Source organism: Lepidochelys olivacea (genome assembly GCF_965140295.1).
Source record: "Lepidochelys olivacea isolate rLepOli2 genome assembly, chromosome: 12".
In the NCBI taxonomy this organism is placed as follows: Eukaryota; Metazoa; Chordata; order Testudines; family Cheloniidae; genus Lepidochelys; species Lepidochelys olivacea.
Genome location: NC_140422.1, coordinates 330685 through 350535, shown reverse-complemented (window position 1 = coordinate 350535; position 19851 = coordinate 330685). Strand labels below are relative to the sequence as shown.

Genomic DNA, 19851 nt, shown 5'->3' with positions numbered 1-19851 from the left:
TTCCTCCCTCTCACTTCCCTTTTGGCTGCGCAAAGCTCTTGGCCTGCCTCATGCCTCATCAGGGAAGCACGGCCATGCTACCCAAGCCTGAGTCACATCCGCAGCCTGGCCCGCCCCGGCTGACAGAGCACAGAGCCGCGCGAGTCAATGGCAGGTTCGTCAGCTCTTTCCCCTTTCAGCCATACAGAGCTGCCTAGCAACACAAGAGCCTCCCTCGTGCGCTCCTGCAGCAGCTGCCTGCCGGTGTGGGTGGGAAAATGGGATGAGGAAGCCTCAGGACAGGACACAGAAAGCATACAGGGGGTGGAAGATGGGAGGGATCAGCAAGGAAAGCTACCTTTTTGAGGTCAGAACATGTAGGGATAAAGTGAGAAAGGCTAAAAGTCAAGTAGAGTTGGACCTTGCAAAGGGAATTAAAACCAATAGCAAAAGGTTCTATAGCCATATAAATAAGAAGAAAACAAAGAAAGAAGACGTGGGACCGCTAAGCACTGAGGTTGGAGTGGAGGTTAAGGATAATCTAGGCATGGTCCAATATCTAAACAAATACTTTGCCTCAGTCTTTAATGAGGCTAATGAGGATCTTAGGGATAATGGTAGCATGACAAATGGGAATGAGTATATGGAAGTAGATATTACCATATCTGAGGTAGAAGCAAAACTCGAACAGCTTAATGGGACTAAATTGGGGGGCCCAGATAATCTTCATCCAAGAATATTAAAGGAATCGGCACATGAAATTGCAAGCCCATTAGCAAGAATTTTTAATGAATCTGTAAATTCAGAGGTTGTATCATGTGATTGGAGAATTGCGAACATAGTTCCTGTTTTTAAGAAAGGAAAAAAATGTGATCCGGGTAACTACAGGCCTGTTAGTTTGACATCTGTAGTATGCAAGGTCTTGGAAAAAATTTTGAAGGAGAAAGTAGTTAAGGACATTGAGGTCAATGGTAAATGGGACAAAATACAACATGGTTTTACAACAGGTAGATTGTGCCAAACCAACCTGATCTCCTTCTTTGAGAAAGTAACAGATTTTTTAGACAAAAGGAAACGCAGTGGATCTAATTTACCTAGATTTCAGAAGGCGTTTGATACCGTGCCACATGGGGAATTATTAGTTAAATTGGAAAAGATGGGGATCAATATGAAAATTGAAAGGTGGAGAAGGAACTGGTTAACAGGGAGACTACAGTGGGTCCTACTGAAAGGTGAACTGTCAGGCTGGAGGGAGGTTACCAGTGGAGTTCCTCAGGGATCGGTTTTGGGACCAGTCTTATTTAACCTTTTTATTACTGACCTCGGCACAAAAAGTGGGAGTGTGCTAATAAAGTTTGCGGATGATACAAAGCTGGGAGGTATTGCCAATTTAGAGAAGGACTGGGATATCATACTGGATGACCTTGTAAACTGGAGTAATAGTAATAGGATGAAATTTAATAGTGAGAAGTGTAAGATCATTCATTTAGGGATTAATAACAAGAATTTTAGTTATAACCTGGGGACGCATCAATTAGAAGTAACAGAGGAGGAGAAGGACCTTGGAGTATTGGTTGACCACAGGATGACTATGGACCACCAATGTGATATGGCCATGAAAAAAGCTAATGCGGTCTTGGGATGCATCAGGTGAAGTATTTCCAGTGGAAAAAAAAAGCCACTGGGCTTTTCCACATGCCACAGGGACAGGAGCTCGGATGGACAAAATGAACCTATCGCCCAGCTCTCAGCAGATGGAGACCCTCAGTTCATCGTACTAGTAAAGAGATTGGGCTCTGGGCCTCAGTGCAGCAGCATTTTCTTATCGTGACCCCAAATGGGCAGCCCTTTCTTTCTGCCCTCTGTTCCAGCTGCCAATGTACAGCTGCTTCCTCCTCTGAGCTTGGCTCAGGACTGCCTGGCTGGGGTGTGCTGCATCTTGTCCCTGGTATAGTGCTTGGAAATGTATAGTGATGTCACTGAGCTGGGGGAGGCCTTGGCCAGAACCAATCCAATGAGTGTCAGCCCTTGGAGCAGTGGGGAGAGTGGCAGGGTCCAGAGCTGCAGGAGTTGGCCCCAGGAGGGCAGCAGACTGTGCAGCAGCCCAGTGGGGGACCCAGCCAACACGGAAGTGTGGCGAGCAAACTGCAGTGTTCGTAGGGGTGGTGGATTTTGGTGGGGTGGCCAGTGTTGAATGGAAGTGAGAAAGCTGGCATAGTGTGTATGGTGGGGAGGGCGGCTGGGGCAGGCTCTCCCCCAGCCAATGGAACTGCGGCAGGTGTGCTGCAGGCGGGGCCCTCTGCACTGCTGGCACTAAGTGAAGGATTTGCCCATTTAAAGTAGTTCTCTTCCTTGGTTTGTGTCCCATTGCTGTCTCCTGCCCCCATGGCACCACTGAGAAGAGACTCAACACAGGCTCTGATTCAGGGGGTGATTTTTATTCATCCATATTTATGACAGTTGCACAGAGAGGTGCCAGAGTGCTCAGCAGAGGCTGCTCCTTGATTCTTTCACACCTCCACGCTGGGTTCTCACCAGGGCAGGGTGTTTCCTTCCCAGCTCATCAGGATGCCATGGTGTTTCTCAGAGAGGTCACAAATCACCTTCATGAGCCCGCTCACGCTCTCGTCCACCGTCAGGTCTGCCTGCAACATTCATGCCAGAGTGTGAGACAGAATACAACTGCACTTTCCTCTCCAAGCACTGAGTATCCAGGGCTGGCTGGGGGTTCTCAACCTCTTCCATATAGTGACCCCATGTTCCAACAGAAAGAAATCCAGGGTATCTGGCCATCTAGCAAGGAAGGCAGTTGTGACCCTCTGAAACCGGGTTGGATCCCACTTGCCTGAAGGGGGTCTGAGAACTCCTGGCCTAAAGAATCTTCTTTTGCATATAAAACTAGTGCACTCAATCAAGTGTCCCTTCCCCCTAACCTGGAGTCTTCTGTGGGGGCCTGTCTAGCCCCTAAAGGTTTCCATTCAACAGGCCACTTACCACACCCTGCTCCCAGCAGTGATTCACCTTGACGGGGGGGCTTCCCACCAGTCTCCGTGCTCCTGGCAGCTTTCTACCCCAACTGAGCCTCTTGCTGGCTTTTCTAATCACCTGGTCCCTAGCTGATCAGTCTCAGCTGGGGAGTAACTGATCTGCCACGGGTGAGGCGGCACCCAACTCCCCTTAAAGAGCCAGCCACCCTGCGACACCATGGTTAACATTTCCCAAATCCTAGTGGCTATACAGACAGGGGGAGCTCTGGACTTACATAGAAATGGAATGAGTATATCATTGGAAAACACTGATTTCAAGACTGAGGATGGCTCAGAGGCTGCATCTACACAAACCCATTTTGGGACATGCACCATTGCACTAGGACCAGTTCAGCTTCCCCAGTGCTAGCAAAGGTGAGCGCACCAGCATGCGCTGCCAATTGGCCTTTTTAGCTTCCTGTTCTCTAACCCCGCGCAGAGCAGGCCTGTATATACTACAGCCATAGAAACAGCAGCAGCTGGGATACACTGGCCCTCATGCTGTTGTTGCTTAGCTCTGGTGGAGATGCGCTGGTCCTGTATTTCCTAACTATCACTGGGGTTGATGAGGCTCAGTAGTGTGTGCTGCAGAAGGCTTTCTCCACAGCCCGCTCTGTAGCATCAGAAGCCTGTTTTTGCTGAAAGTCCTTCATTTTATTTCATGAATGATGTGGCCTGAAGGCTGGTGGATCCTCTGTGAATGTTCCATTTTTCTCCTGAGCAAATGATTTAATTATGGCTGTATTAAATATCTGGCGCAAGTTCGTTTTCCCTGCCAACACACATATCACAGTAGAGGCAGCAGAAGAATCTCTGAGTAAAAGGAAATGCTGGTGCAACCCCACCTTTCCCCAGACCATCTCTCTGCTGAGAGCCATCGCTACCTGCACGTTAGGTTGAAAGTTTCCCAGCTCGGTTTTCACCCAGCCCGGGTGCAGCGCAGTGCACAGGATCCCATCTTGCTTGTATCCCATCGACTGGCACTTTGTGAGCATGTTCAGCGCCGCCTGGAGGCGAAGCACATGGTGAGCCAAAGCAGAGCCACAGCACCCCCCAGGCACAACCCACCAAGCCCGGCTCATTCGCACGTGTGGGACGCTGCATCTGGGACTGATGAACATTCACTGCCTGACTAGCCAGGAACTGAGGGATTCAGCTGGGGGGGGGGGGAGTGCTGCAGTGGCAGGGGGAAGAAGATCCTGGGGCAAGGGAAAGGCAGCAGAGGGAAGAAGAGAGGAAGGAGCCTTCTGTGAAGGAACTGTTGGCCCCTCACTGATACTCAGTGAGGTTTTGTGGTTGGCCATCTCCCAATACCAAAAGAAGGGGGAAGGGCCGATGAGAGATCAGGACCCTGAGACTGACTGACTGAGGCCAAGGCTCCAGCTCAGCCTGATTGACAGGTCAGCCAGGCCACTGAGGGAGTCATGAGGCAGGGGGTCCTATCCTCTATGTGTGCTGGAGCTGCTGGGCCTGAGCGGGGCCAAGCTAAGGAGAGCTGGAATCAGAGATGCGCTGGAGGCAGAGTGGAGCTGGGCCTGGAGCCGTCTGGAGCCAGGTGCAGGGAGCAGCTGGGCAGACGGGGTCCCTGGGCATAGGGCCCAGCACAGGGAGACCCCACCAGTCAAGAGGCCTTGTGGGTCGCACTGGGAGGGGGATCGTAACCACCATGGGGGGTGATGCTGGGGGGAAGGGCCCTGCCACCTAGAACCTGAGGGCATGTGGCAACCGCCAGAGTGCCTGTCTGACCTGCGGCATCCCTGCAGCACAGCCAGGGCCTGTCCAGGGACCTGGGACATGTGAGGAGCAGACTGTGCACTTCCCTTACATTCCAGGCACAGCTGCTTGGGATTTCCCCAAACCACAGAGTGCGGTGAAGGCTTTTCTTTTCACCTTTCCCAGTTTCTGCTTATTTTTAAGGACTTGCTGTTTAATAAATCGTGTTTGCTTTGAACTATATGCGATAATCAGTGGGTCAGGGAAGCGTCTGGAGCAGAAAGGGTACCCCGGAGTGGAGACACTCGAGCCCCATCCTAAGTACGACAACCAGATTGGGAGTCGAGCCCCAAGAATCCTGGGCCCAGCCTTGTCAGGGTTACGAGGACTCTGCCACAGATGAGAGTAGAAAGGGAGTCCCCGAGATCAGGCAGGCCTCTGAAGAGAGTGAGAGCGAGGACTCAGATCCTTTGACTAGCGAATTCCAATGGCATAGTGCATAAGCCAGGAAAGTTCCCCATTTACACTTCGATGGGAGGTGGGTCAGAGCTGGGAGAGAGAGGCCACAGTGGTAAGAGGGGCATTTCCATGGGCACTTGGAGGGAGTGGAATTCTAGCCGTCTTCAGCAGAGCAGTGGAAATAAAGATCCTTTTGGTCAGTGAAGATTACCCTTGAAGGATCTCACAGTGCTGTACGCACCAGCCATCTGCAGGCACCTGCATTGGGCTGTCCGGGTGCCTAAGTCAGGCGCCTGAGCTTTTGCGTTCACCACTGCATGATGCAGAATTTTGCAGAATTCCCTGTTTCCCTCGCAAAATTGAGGTTGCAGAGCAGTGAGAGGAGCTGGAGCGCTGAACCTGGCTGGGCTGGAGGCTGCATGCTCTGCTTGCTACTCAGTCTCCTGAGGACGGGAGAGGGCCTGGGAGACCCAGCCGGCTCTGGAAAAGATCAAGGAAGGTCAGGACTGCACCACACCACACCCTGGCAGAACAGTAAAGAAGCTGGGAGAATAATGGCTCTGGGGGTGCTGGTGTCTGGGATAGGGAATGCCCCCTGGTTGGGCTCTAGCAGGATGGGGGTATCTGGGCTGGGGTGGTTCCCCACAGCTGGGCTCTGGGGAGATGTGAGTGCAAGTGTCTGGGCTCTGGGGGCCCCACACAGGCCCCTCCAACAGCCCCCAACTGGAACTGGATTGTCATAGGGGTTTCTGTAACTCTCTACTGCTGGGGGAGTCTTTTTTGCTGTTGTCTATATTGTTGACATACTTGTTGACAGGTATTTTGAAATAAATTACAAAAATAATTGAAACTGGAGTGATTATATTGTGTTATTTTAAGAAATAAAATGCAGAATTTTGCAGAATTGTAAAATATTTTGTGCAGAATTTTAAAATTTTTGGCATAGACATTTTATGTTTTTGGCGCAGAATTCCCCCAGGAGTAATAGATACTAAGGTCAGAAGGGACCATTATGATCATTTAGTCTGACCTTCTGCACAACGCAGGCCACAGACTCTCACCCACCCACTCCTGTGAAAAACCACTCACGTATGTCTGAGCTATTGAAGTCCTCAAATCATGGTTTAAAGACTTCAAGGAGCAGAGAATCCTCCAGCAAGTGACCCGTGCCGCATGCTACAGAGGAAGGCAAAAAACCTCCAGGGCCTCTTCTAATCTGCCCTGGAGGAAAATTCCTCCCCGACACCAAATAAGGTGATCAGCTAAACCCTGAGCATATGGGCAAGATTCACCAGCCAGATACCCAGGAAAGAATTTTCTGTAGTAACTCAGATCCCACCCCATCTAACATCCCATCACAGGCCATTGGGCCTATTTACCATGAATAGTTAAAGATCAATTAATTACCAAAATCATGTTATCCCATCATACCATCTCCTCCATAAACTTATCGAGTTTAATCTTAAAGCCAGATAGGTCTTTTGCCCCCACTGCTTCCCTTGGAAGGCTATTCCAAAACTTCACTCCTCTGATGGTTAGAAACCTTCGTCTAATTTCAAGTCTAAACTTCCCAATGACCAGTTTATATCCATTTGTTCTTGTGTCCACATTGGTACTGAGCTTAAATAATTCCTCTCCCTCTCTGGTATTTATCCCTCTGATATAGTTATAGAGAGCAATCATATCTCCCCTCAACCTTTTTTTAGTTAGGCTAAACAAGCCAAGCCCCTTGAGTCTCCTTTCATAAGACAGGTTTTCCATTGCAGGGTTTGCTCAGCACCTTGGGACCCTTCAGGTGAGCAATAGGGTGTCTGAAAAATATTGGTCTTAAAACAAAAGTTGGGCTGTTGGAGAGAGCAGCAGCATGCACATGCAGGAAGAAATTCCAAGAAGATGGCCACGGGACGCGTGGTGAGCCCATGCCCCTTGGGAGCTCAACGCACATGGGCATTTACAAGCTGTGGGGTGGAGGCAATAGGCGATTGTAAGATCAAAAGACTTAGCAGCGTTGGAGCCAAGTGTGGTGGAATTTGTGAGGGCAGCAAACTTCCCAGGGAGAGAGTATGAAGCTTCCAACACCTTTGTAGCGCCACATACATCTCGCTTCAGAAGGAGTCTGGCCAGTATGGTGGATTATATCTGGCCGAGGACGGTTCCTGTTATGCCACCAAGGAAAAGGGGGCAATATTTTACATCCTGTCCCAGAGTGAAATCAATAACTATGCACTCACAGTCAGTGCTTATAGCAGTCTGACAAAAGTGTGTGGGAGGGTTATCATCCCCCCATCTCAATAAAGCAATTAATTCTGCCCCCCGCAAGCTTGACATCAGTTCTGTTCCCCATCTCACCACTGCTCCGTCTGCAACCCCTTCATGCCCCTGTCCCAGGACTGGAGCAGGAGAAGGTCCAGGAGTTCTTTTCCCCCCTCTGCCTCTTTCCTCACTGGGTGCTACAGGGAAGGTTATTAATAGAATCATAGAATATCAGGGTTGGAAGGGACCTCAGGAGGTCATCTAGTCCAACCCCCTGCTCAAAGCAGGACCAATCCCCAACTAAATCATCCCAGCCAGGGCTTTATCAAGCCGGGCCTTAAAAACCACTAAGGAAGGAGATTCCACCACCTCCCTAGGTAACCCATTCCCGTGCTCCACCACCCTCCTGGTGAAAAAGTTTTTCCTAATATCCAACCTAAACCTTCCCCACTGCAACTTGAGACCATTACTCCTTGTTCTGTCATCTGCTACCACTGAGAACAGTCTCTTTGGAACCCCCTTTCAGGTCATTGAAAGCAGCTACCAAATCCCCCCTCATTCTTCTCCTCTGCAAACTAAATAATCCCAGTTCCCTCAGCCTCTCCTCACAAGTTATGTGCTCCAGGCCCCTAATAATTTTTGTTGCCCTCCACCGGATTCTTTCCAATTTTTCCACATCCTTCTTGTAGTGCGGGACCCAAAACTGGACACAGTACTCCAGATGAGGCCTCACCAATGCCGAATAGAGGGGAATGATCACGTCCCTCGATTGGCTGGCAATGCTCCAACTTAAACAGCCCGAAATGCCTTTAGCCTTCTTGGCAACAAGGGCACACTGTTGACTCATATCCAGCTTCTCGCCCACTGTAACCCCTAGGTGCTTTTCTGCAGAACTGTTGCCTAGCTGCTCCATCCCTAGTCTGTAGTAGTTCATGGGATTCTTCCGTCCTAAGTGCAGGACTCTGCACTTGTCCTTGTTGAACCTCATCAGACTTCTGTTGGCCCAATCCTCTAATTTGTCTAGGTCCCTCTGTATCCTATCCCTAACCTCTAGCATAAATACTGTGATGGGGCAAGGCCAGATGGCTATAGAAAAGTAGTGGGAGATAGATATATTAGCTGCAGGCTAAACAAATCCCTGGTGCCAGGATAAGTGAAATGGCAGCTGCTCCAGGTCAATTGAGACACCTGGGGCCAATTAAGAACTTTCCAGAAGGCAGGGAGAATGCTAGGTTGATTGGGACAGCTGAAGCCAATCAGGGGCTGGCTGAAACTAGTTAAAAGCCTCCCAGGTAGTCAGGCGGGTGTGCATGTCAGGAGCTGTGGGAGGAAGTTGCGCTGTTGGAGAGGCTGAGCAGTACCCATCATATCAGGCACAAGGAAGAAGGTCCTGAGGTAAGGGTGATGTGGAGCTTGAGGAAGTGAGGGCTGCTGTGGGGGAAGTAGCCCAAGGAATTGTACATGTCATGTTTCTAAAAGGTCAGCTACCATAGGGTCCCTGGGCTGGAGCCCGGAGTAGAGGGTGGGCCCAGGCTCCCCCCACCCGCCAACCTTTGCCCCCTGATTAATCACTGAGACTAGGAGACAACAGAGACTGTGCAAGGAAGGATAACTTCTCCTCACCTCCCTCGCTGGCTTATGATGAAAGTGGCTCAGTAGACTGTGACCCTTGTCTCCAGAGAGAGAGGGTCACAGTGAGCCTCTGAGGCTAGCAAAAATCCGCCAAGAAACACGGGACCCACGGAGGCAAGGACAGAGCTTTGTCACACTACCATTCCTCCCAGTTTAGTGTCATCTGCAAACTTGCTGAGGGTGCAATCCACACCATCTTCCGGATCATTAAAATTAACAGACTTAATTAATTCTGTTATATGGACCAGTCAGAAGAGATGGACAAAGACCTACCTTTCCTATTGGGGGTTAAATATGCTCCATTTTGGGCATCGTGGATGTAACTATTTCAGAATGGTCATCACCTTCATTCATTATCTTCAGGCTGAGAAATATGAGATTCAGTGACTACCCCATGACTGGTTAGCCTGGGGGAGCCATACCTTACTGCAGCGGTAGGAGACTACTGGCACGAAGGAGAACGTTTCAGGAGTTTTCTCAATGGATCCCAGAACAGTGGAGATGTTGACAATGGCCGCCTTGCTGCAGCTCATCCCTTTCTGGTTGCTGCCCTGGGCAGCCTTCTTCAGCAAGGGCAGGAATGCCTGGGGAGACACTGGGTCACTTTGTCCTTGATAACAAACTTACCAGTTTCTCAGACCTAAATCTGCCTGCACCTGAGTCCCACTTCCTGGGCTCCCCACAACCGGTTCCCCCCTTTGCTTCTTCCTCCCTCTCCCCATTTCCCACCTGTCTTCATGGCACCCCTTCTGCTAGAACAGCTTCCTAATTAGCTATCCCTGAGTATCTCCGCCTTCAAGCTACTCCTCAACCACCACCTGCTCTGTTCCTTCTACCACCTAGAGTGTCCCTAGAATGCCACTGTCTGTCCTGAACCTGTTTGTGTCTTCAGACTATAAACTCTTTAGAGTGAGAGCTGGATTCTATTCTGCTCTGCATGTTGCCAGCTGTAAAATGCTGGGTCCAATTACAGTGCTGTATAAGCAATAATACTACTAATTGATAAATAATAATAAGCATCTAGATGAGGCTTGCAATGTCTGGATCACCAATGGCATAAAAAGTGGGTGCACTAAATTCTCTTCTCTGTTAGGCCTGTGTCACCCCATTATAGCGAACGGAGTGTGTCAGTGTTACCAGGGCAGCTGCACCTTTGACCGCTTCTCTGGTTTCTGAGAGCCCCCCATCAGGTGTTACACCTCGTGCTGTTACCTCCCCAGGGTGGAATCCTGAGATTCCCCAGCTCTCAGAGCGGGTCTGGTTTGGCACCTGCAAGCAGAGCTGAGCAAAAGTTTTTGACCAAAACTTGTTTTCAGTGAAAAATGCGGATTCAGTGACACCGCAATATTTCACAAATTCACGTCGACTTCACAGACTTGTTCTTTTGGGGAAAGTTTCTGAAAAAATTGAAACATTTTAATTTTTCATTTCAAAATGACATTTTGGTTCAAACTTCCTTTCATTTGCTCTTGAAGAAATCCAAAAATATTTTAAAATGTTCAAAATTGAACTGTTTTGTTTGACCAAATGATGAAGAAGTAATAATAATCATCATCATCATTAGTATTAGTTTTTACTCTGTGATTTGCCAAAAATTATCATTTTGTTCTGATCCAGAATGACTTTTTTTAACTTTTAAAAATTGCCAACAAACCAAGAAATCCATAATTCATGCAGCTGTATCTGCAAGTCTTCCCTTCGGGAAGCAGTGGTGAATACAGTGACCCAAAAGAACCTTCGGAAAAGGAAGGAGAGTTTAACATTTGCAGCAGGAACATGGCAAAGCATAACAGAGAGGGTGTTTAACACAACTGGTCTATGTGCAGGTCTGTATTACCTAAGCATTCAGGGGAAGCCTTAGGAAGGCTCAACTGCTTTGGACCCTTCTGCAAGGTCTGTATCTGTCTGCTCCTCTGAACAGCTCGCTGTGACAACCGCCCCCCGACCTCTGCGTTTGTACACCATGGAACACAACAGAGCTCTGACCCTGATTGGAACCTCTGGGCTTTATCAGAACACAGAAAAATCTATTCTAATGCTAACAAATGGGCCACTTTCTTTTAAAGCAGGGTGGGGTGAAATACTAGATCTCTTCAGCTAATTATCTTGCTTTAAACCAAAAATCCTAAGTATTCTCACCCGAAGGTGGACTCTTACCTGGGTCACTAACAGCGGCCCAACAATGTTTGTGTTATAGACACTTAACATATCTTCAGGAGTGGCTGACTCAAGTGTGCTTGGTAGCATAACGCCAGCATTATTTATCAGCAAATTTAGGCCAGTTCCTCCCAGACGGGCCTCAGCTTTCTTTGCAGCACTCTTGATGCTCGCTGAGTCTGTAGCTTCTGGAGAGAGAATACAGGACTGGTTATGAGCACGGTTTGGTTCCATTCCTGATACTATATGAAATAAATACAGCCACAGTTCTGGTAGCCTGGTTAAAAGCCCATCTCTAGAGACAGCTGACAGAGAATTCAGTTAATATGTTGAGCAGAGGCCTGGCTCACTCCTAACTCTGATGGATCGTTCACAACCCGCAACCCAGTTTTAACCACATCACTGTTAGAATGTGCGCTCCATTCCTGAGGTCACGGCAGGGAGCATAAATCCAGTCAGGGATTTCCTGTTTCAGGCAAAAAGTTCATAAAGTATTTCCAGGCACTTTTAATTGAGAACAAGCCAGCCCAGACCTGTGCCTTCCTGGCAACATCTCTAGGTTACTGAACTGGAGACTTCAGTGCAATAAGAGTTTATTGAGTAGATCTTAAGTGCAAAGTTAGACTCATATAATGCCCCTTACACTTAGATGTGTGGGTTTGGATGCAAACTAAGGAAGGATCTTCTGGAAAGGAAAGGGAAATTTTGGAATGACTGCTTTCATGGCTGCACCTACCCTCATTAACGTTGTACTACGTAACTTGAAGACGCGATGGTGATTTGTGCAGTAGAGAGGTGAAAACGGTGTCTAATGACTCTTTTGGCCAACTTAAAGCTGTTTTATCAAAACTAGCTTGGTGCTAATTTACAAATTTACTCTAAGTTAATGAATGTCAATCATGGACAACCTTAGCTGAGAACTTCCAAGTGTTTTTGTGTTTCAGTTTTATGATACAAATGGTCAAACTTGAGTGCCTAAAGTTAGGCTTCTACAGCCATATTTTGGCACCTGAATATTAGTAGCCTGATCGACCACTGAAAGCCAGTAGTTCATGTCTATTCAGGTGCCTAAATATGGATTTAGGAGCTTAGACTTTATGTCATGTGCTTAAAACACGGGGTTAGGAACCAGGTGATCAGGATCCCAACTCTGCCGTAGACTTCCTGTGTGATCTTGGCCAGAAGTGTCCACTAATTTTGCGTGCCTGTCTTGAGACACCATTGGGCCTGGTTTTCAGAGATGCTGAGAAGTCCGGCTGAAGGCACTGATAGATGCATGTGCTTAGCTCCTTTCATAATCAGGCTCTCAATGACTCTAACTGGCCTCTTTGAAATTCAGACCAATTTAAACCAAAGACATTTTCTCAACTGAATTTGTTAAAACCAGGGTCATAATCTAAAGAAGAATCTGCATGCATGCGAGGGTGAACAACAGACTAAAAACAAAACAAAACACAACAAACCACTTCTGTCTGGGGAATAATTTTGTGAATTTTCAGGCTAAGGGAGATTTATTTTTGAGAAAGTTAGAAGGGAGGGGGAAAAACTGTACTAAGACTGGAATGGATCTGGAAACTGTAATCACCTAATCTCTTCTGAACGATTCCATAACATGTAACCTCATTCAACACCTTGGTATATTGTATGGTCATGTATTAGTAGATGAGTTCTGTTGCTATGACAGCCTCACCCCACCTTAGGGCATGTTGTATAAGGAACATTCAGGCATATTCTACCTATTATTGTCAATCAAGACTGTTCCCGGCGACGCTAGGCTTGGCTGAGATTTAGTTTGTCATCTTCTCTCACTGCAGTTCTCACAAAAGTGAGCATGATCCAGTCCTGCTCCCATGCTGCATTCAGCGGCAGAACAGAACACCTCTTTGATTTAAAGGGAGCAGAACCAGGTTCAGTGTTTGGCACAGATTACCAGACAAGGCAGGCAGCCTCTGTGACTGCGCTTTCTGCATTGTTCAGCGATGAAGAACTACAATCCACTGACACGGGCAGTGTACTAACAAGTTGAGGCCCATTTAGCTGCACTAGTGATTATGATCTAGTCAGGTGCAAGGAAGCTGGAAAAGAATGGACGTGGAAAGGGTCAGAGCAGAGACTGCGAATCAGAAAGCAGCTAAAGGACAGCCGGCCATGCAGTGTCTGCAGCGTGCTGGTTGGCAGGAGAGATGTGCTGAGGACGTACCTAGCTGCAGAATCATAACGTTTGGGTGCTTGGAAGCCAATTTTTTTAATTCCTGGAAGGAAAAAAAGAAGAAGAAGAAGAATTAAAAAAAAAAAAAAAAGCATTATGGAACCTAAGTGAAAACACAGGCACAAATGCTGCATCGCCCCGTCAGACAGAGCCCTGGCACCGAGAATACCCACAGCCCTACGGCACAGATTCTGCTGTCACCCACATGCAATCCCATTCATTTGAATGGGGGTATGTGAGTTTAACAGAGAGCAGAAGCTGACCCTGTGGCTGGCCTGGGAACACCAGGGCACTGCTCTGGGTGAAGACCATGGGAACAACCTGGGTCATCATGCAACCAAAAAATCAGAGTGGGTGCATATGAAGTCCCAGCTTCTCCCCTGCCTAGGGCCTTTACCCCATGCTGTTCCCCAACCAGTCTGTCCTTCAGCTGGCTTTCCCTTTCCACACACCTTGCATGTTGTTCACTCCCTTTTTCTGTCTGTCACTCCTCTTCCCCCAACCATCCTCTCTTTTAACCTGCCTCCTGGTTCTTCTTCCTTCCCCATCCCCTCAACCTCTCTCCATCAGTTCTCCTCTTTCCCCCATTCTCCCAACTCTGCCCCAGCCATCACTCACCTGCTACCCCATACCCATCACTCACTCCTGTTGACAGATTTTTCTCTTGTTCCCGTTGCTGGGCAGGGGCCTCCTCTCCAGAGCCCCCAGGAGCAGGCACTGGGGATCAGCTCATGTTTTAGTAATTGCCCTGAGAAACAGCTAAGGAACCTCCCAGATCTCCTGTGGGCTGTTGTGAAGTAGTCAAGGTGCATCTTTTAGCACCAGTGATAAAGTAGCAAGGTAGAAACTGTTTTTGCCCCATTGCTGTCATATGGGGATTGGGGGTCGGGTTGGGGATATCAGCAGAGCTGGGTGAATAATTTTGGCCAAAACTCCTTTGACCAAAGTTGCAGATTTGATAACACCAAAAGAGCTTGTGAATTTGTGTTGGTTTCTAGAGAAACCTGAAAAAATCAAAATGTTTCAATATTTCTGTTCGAAACAACTTTTGTTTGGAAATTTCCTATAATTTTTTTTAAAAAAAAACAAACCTTCCAAACCATTTACAATTGCTCAGAATCAGAATATTTTGTTTCAGATCGAAGCAAACATTTCATTACACCCAAAATAGATTTTTTTTTCGAATTTCTAACATTTTTGTAAAAATTGTTTTTGGTTTGAGCCAAAACAATATTTTTGTTTGTCTGCTTTTTTGGAATTGTCAGCAAACCAAAATATCCATTATTCACCCAGCTCTAGATATCGGTTTCTGGCCTGCCTCTCCATGACAAGCCATGGGCAGATACGGAGAGGCAGGGGGCCATTGGGATCCTCCCTGAAGACAGTTGCTGGAGAGCAGTAGCCATTTAGTATCAATGTTCCCTCTAATTTTTTATGTCCATGTGCAGAATGAATTTTGTTGTGTGCATCGATATGGAGGTGATGTGTGGCAGGGGTGGGGGCCGAGGGGTTCGGAGAGCAGGAGGGGGCTCAGGGCTGGGGCAGAGGGTTGGAGTGTGTGTGTGGGGGTGCGGGCTCCGGCTGCATGTGCGGGATCTGGGTTGGGGCCGGGGATGAGAGGTTTGGGATGTGGGAGGGGCCTCAGGGCTAGGACAGAGGGTTGGGGTGCGGGAGGGTGAGGGCTTGGCTGGGGGTGCGGGCTCTGGGGTGGGGCTGGGGATGAGAGGTTTGGGGTTCAGGGTGTCCCGGGCCTACATTGGGGAGAGAGGACTCCCCCCAGATCTCTCTTGCCCCAGCAGCTCCAGGGCCAGGGGAGAGGTGCCTATCCCCGCTGGGGCAGCTCCTGGGCTGGGGCTATCTTAGAGGGAACTTAGTTTATTACCCTCGCAGGGTATGTCTACACTGCAATTAGACACCTTTGCCTGGCCCATTCCAGCAGACTCAGGCTCTCAGGGCTCAGGCTAAGGGGCTGCTTAATTGTAGTGTGGATGTTCATGCTTTACAGGAGCCCAGATTGTAGGACCCTGAGAGGTGGGAGGGCCCCTAGCTCAGGTTGCAGCACTATAGACATTTGGGCTCGGGCAAGGAGGGCAGAGAGGAAGAAGCATCACAGGGAGAGCTCCCACTATAGGAAGGATTATGGGACAACAGGCAAACCTCACTTCCTCCACAGCGACATCAAGGGTTAATGGGTGGTCCCAGCACTGCTGGGGAAGGAGGGCTGGGGTCTCAGAGGCGGTGAGGTGGTCGGGCAGAAATCATGCACTTTCAGACAAAGTGTTGGATTCAGTCTGAGCATTTATGGAATAGCAGCATCCTTCCCCACGCCAAGCCTGAACATCAGCCAGGTCTGCTTTGGACCCCTGGCATCCAGGCCTATGGATCTGAAACAAATCGGGTACCTGATTGGGCAATGTGCCAGGCTCCCTGCCATCATTACAGGGTAACATATCTGTGATGCTCTAGCTGTGGCTCTGCGAGGAGCCAATACTTTACATGATAATGGGGACAAGTGAGTGATACAACGAGCACGAGAGCTGCGTATAGTTAACGTGCAGCAGCAGAGTTTCATTAGTGTCAAGGGGAGTGGAGGAGCAATGTCGGAGCAGCAATGACTGGGGGTGATCCGTGTGCAGAGGGAGGGCAGAAGCGGACAGAATGTCTGTGTGTGTGTTGGGGGGAGCTAACAGAATGGCAGCACCTCACACCCACTCTGCATAAGGTGCAGGGCAGTGGAGAATCAGGCCCAGTAGTGTTAGGGTTGGGTAAAATTGGGTTCAGTCCAAATCAGGCCTCCTACTGCAACTTGCAAGGTTCCCTGTTTTAGCAGGGCAGGAGGTTTCAGGGGTGGAGGGGAACATTCAGCTGGGAAACCTGTTACAGACTCATTCAGTTCTCATGGGATCTGCCATCTAAACCCGCTTTTATTCCATGCCTTTTGGGGGAACATTTTCTAAAATAAAGTTCAGCTAAGCAAAAAAGCTGCTTCTCACCTGCGCTTGCGCTCCCTCTGGGTCCCGGCAGGTGGCAAAGATCACTTCGGGTGGGTTCGGTTTCCCTATAAAATGCTTGATCAGCTCCAGACCAATTCCTCGATTGGATCCAGTCACCAGGACACTACGGACATGAAACCCTGCCATGGTCTCTTTGCAGCTGCCTCTAGTCTCTGTCTCCGTCTCTTTGCAAGTTCAGTTAAATACGGGCTGTGTCATTTCCCCTGAGCTGATTTCACTCAGTCGAGTCCCCACCTACCTTTTTTTGTTAGTTTCATTGGAGGCATATGTTTGTTTGAAAAGCTTATGCTATGTTTGAGCAAATGACTCCATTGATGAATATCCAGAATAAACAAGAGCTGAGTCAGTGGATATGAGGGTGAAACACGAGTTTGCTGTCTGAACAGCTGCAAGTCATTGGGTCTGAAAAGCCCTGTTATTTTTCTTATCATTCTTAAGGTCTTAGGCTACCCCAAAGCCTTTTCTTTCATCACTAACTTCTTTGTGGGGTTCTCTCTTGCTTTAGCAGTTGGGTACATAGACACAGGTTCCCTGAAACTGCAGCTCCAGTGTGCTACATAGCTCAGCGGACTTGCACAGATCTAGAAAGGGTAGGAAGGGAAATGGAGCAAAGTTTGTTAAACAAAACAGTGATCAGAAACCTGGAAAGGAGAGTCAGTGCAAAAACTGCCCTAGGGTAGTGTTAACTACAGAAGGGGCTAAAACACAAGAGTCAGATCCATTCTGAGTGTCCCAGAGTACAGGTCATGGCTGTGGTTTGGCCCATCGATAATTGTGATTGAAACGTGTAAAAGTCACGAAGCTCAAAGAGACGGGGTCTGATTCTGCTGTTACTTGTGCAGGTGTAAATTAGGAGCAACTCCATTAGCTTTGGAGAAGTGGCACCAGTTTAAATCTGGCATGGGTCAGAATCCACACCAGGGGTTCCACAGCAGATAGAAAGCTACCCTCTTTGCTCTGCTTTGTGAAGGTTAAAGGGCTTGTGCTGATGAGCAATTGCACATGCCTGATTTGTGGCCTTTCCTGCTCAGTATTAAGCACCAGTGTGCTCCTTGTGGGAGACCTTAATGGATTGCTCAGTGAACATAAGAATGGCCACACTGGGTCAGACCAATGGTCCATCTAGCCCAGTGTCCTGTCTTCCAACAGTGGCCACTGCCAGATGCTTCAGAGGGAATGAACAGAACAGGGTAATTGATCTTGTCATCCAGTCCCAGCTTCTGGCAGTCAGAGGTTTAGGGACACCCAGAGCGTGGGGTTGCATCCCTGACTGTCTGGACTAATAGCCATTGATGGACCAAAGCCCCATGAATTTATCTAATTCCGTTTTTTAATCCAATTATGCTTTTGGCCTTCACAGCATCCCCTGGCAATGAGTTCTACAGGTTGAGTGTGCATTGCATGAAGAATACTTCCTTTTGTTTGTTTTAAACCTGCTCCCTATTAATTTAATTGGGTGACCCCTGGTTCTGGTGTTACATAAAGGGGTAAATAACTCTTCCCTATTCATGTCTCCACACCACTCATGATTTTATAGACCTCTATCATCTCCCCCCTCAGTCATCTCTTTTCTAAGATGAACAGTCCCAGTCTCTCTAATCTCTCCTCATATGGAAGCACTTGTCATTTTTGTTGCCCTTCTCTGTAGCTTTTCCAATTCTAATATAGCTGTTTTTGAGATGGAGCGACCAGAAGCGCATGCAGTACTCAGTGTGGGCATACTAGGGTATAGCAGTATAGTGACAGTCTGAGCTCAGAAGAAAATTGGCTTTGTTAGAACATTCGTTTGTTTTCTCTACAATCCATTGTCCTGCAAGTCAGATCCTTTGCCAAGAATCTGCCACCCACTGCTATGTTTGTTTGGTGTGTTTCTATAGATTCCTAGAGTGTGCCTTTCAGTAGGATTAATCCAGAGGTGGGCAAACTATGGCCCGCGGGCCACATCCGTCCCACGGGACTGTCCTGCCTGGTCCCTGAGTTCCCGGCCTGGGAGGCTAGCCCCCGGCCCCTCCCCCACTGTCCCTCTTCCCCTGCAGCCGCGCGGCTTGCGCCCACCCACCTCCCAGGCTTTCCAATAAGCCTGTTCTGCCGCTCTGATCAGCATGGTAAGGGGGCGGGGGGAAGAGGGGTTGCATAAGGGGGTAGTCAGGGGGAGGTTGGATGGGGCGGAGGTTCTGGAAGGGGGGGGCGGTCAGGAGACAGGGAGCAGGGGGGGTTGGATAGGGGATGGGGTCCCGGGGGGCAATTAATGGCAGGGGGGTCCCAGGAGGGGGCGGTCAGGGGACAAGGAGCAGAGGGGGTTGGATGGGTCGGGGGTTCTGAGGGGGGCAGTCAGGGGGTGCAAAGTGGGAGGGGGCAAATAGGGGGCGGGGGTCAGTCTGTTTGCGGAGGCACAGCCTTCCTTACCCGGCCCTCCATACCATTTCGCAACCCCGATGTAGCCCGGGGGCCAAAAAGTTTGCCCACCCCTGGATTAATCCCAATCCACAAAGTGCATGGGAAGGCTCTAACTGAGTCTAGTGGCCTTTGGATGAAGTCCAATACCTCTTCAGTCACATCTAGACTATGAACCTCCAACAGACAACCTGCCAAAAAGAATTGAAAGAGGATGCCCTAAAAGGCCTCTTGAATCCCAACTTCTTTCCCAGCCACCCACCGCCCCTAGGAGAAGAGCTGAGCAAGCCCTGACAGCTTTCTTCTCAACTCCCTGCACACCTGTCCCATTCCCATTCACAAATCTGGATGCTGATGGACCAGCTGGGGAAACTATGTCCAAAGCTGGGATCTCCCACTGAAGATTCCCTGTCCCCAGCCCCATCCCTTTTAAAACAGGGTGTCTCCAGGACAGGTGTCTCTTATGACCACAACTGCAGCAGTAGGGCATGTGGAGAGAGGGGCTTCTACAGTAGGCAGGGCCCAAATGACTTAAGGCTTTAGGGGTTTATGACACAGAGGCTCCCTGGCGAAGGGTCCCCTGTTCTTTGCAAACAACTCTCTCCTCAGACCTGACAAACTCACTGCTCCAAACACGGATTGTCTTATTTCTCCATAAACAGTGTCATGTAATCTGTCTACAGAAAGCTTGTAACTTGTCAAGATTCATAATCATTGTGAGCTGTATGTAGGGGTAATATCTCAGGAATGATATATTTATATTAAAAGTCTGCTTTCTGGGCTTGGAGTCAAAGTTAGTCACCCAGGGACGATGTGTCTCGGTGACGGCCCATTCAGGCAGGAGGGAGTTGATGTGGACACAGCAGCAAAATGAAGACACATGCACTGAACTGAGCAGCAGGCTGCAACTTATACTGAACTTTAACACGGGGGCGGGGTGCTACCTGCCCATCACCCATACCAGGCATTGAATTGGTTCCAGTGGGGGGTTTACAGGGCTCCTTACCATATTTAC

At 48.8% G+C, this 19851-nt stretch overlaps 1 protein-coding gene across 1 annotated transcript; it reads right to left on the bottom strand.

The window, feature by feature from the left end:
- Nucleotides 1-2396: 2396 nt before the first annotated feature.
- Nucleotides 2397-16625, bottom strand: LOC311529097 (C-signal-like). Its single transcript, XM_084644802.1, has 6 exons — nucleotides 16422-16625; nucleotides 13420-13471; nucleotides 11220-11407; nucleotides 9485-9646; nucleotides 3890-4012; nucleotides 2397-2624 (listed from the first exon to the last, which is right to left on the bottom strand). The coding sequence occupies exons 1-6, from the start codon at nucleotides 16566-16568 to the stop codon at nucleotides 2511-2513; spliced, it is 786 nt and encodes a 261-aa protein (XP_084500928.1). The 5' UTR covers nucleotides 16569-16625; the 3' UTR covers nucleotides 2397-2510.
- Nucleotides 16626-19851: the final 3226 nt, after the last annotated feature.

What these genes read in the sequence shown, in the direction of transcription:
- LOC311529097 (XM_084644802.1), bottom strand. Translation starts at nt 16,568, where the DNA reads ATGGCAGGGTTTCATGTCCGTAGTGTCCTGGTGACTGGATCCAATCGA. An exon ending in CGTTATGATTCTGCAGCTAG is followed by an intron (nt 11,408 to 13,419) that starts GTACGTCCTCAG and finishes TTCTCTCTCCAG; the next exon opens with AAGCTACAGACTCAGCGAGC. An exon ending in TCTCCTACCGCTGCAGTAAG is followed by an intron (nt 4,013 to 9,484) that starts GTATGGCTCCCC and finishes CTTCGCCTCCAG; the next exon opens with GCGGCGCTGAACATGCTCAC.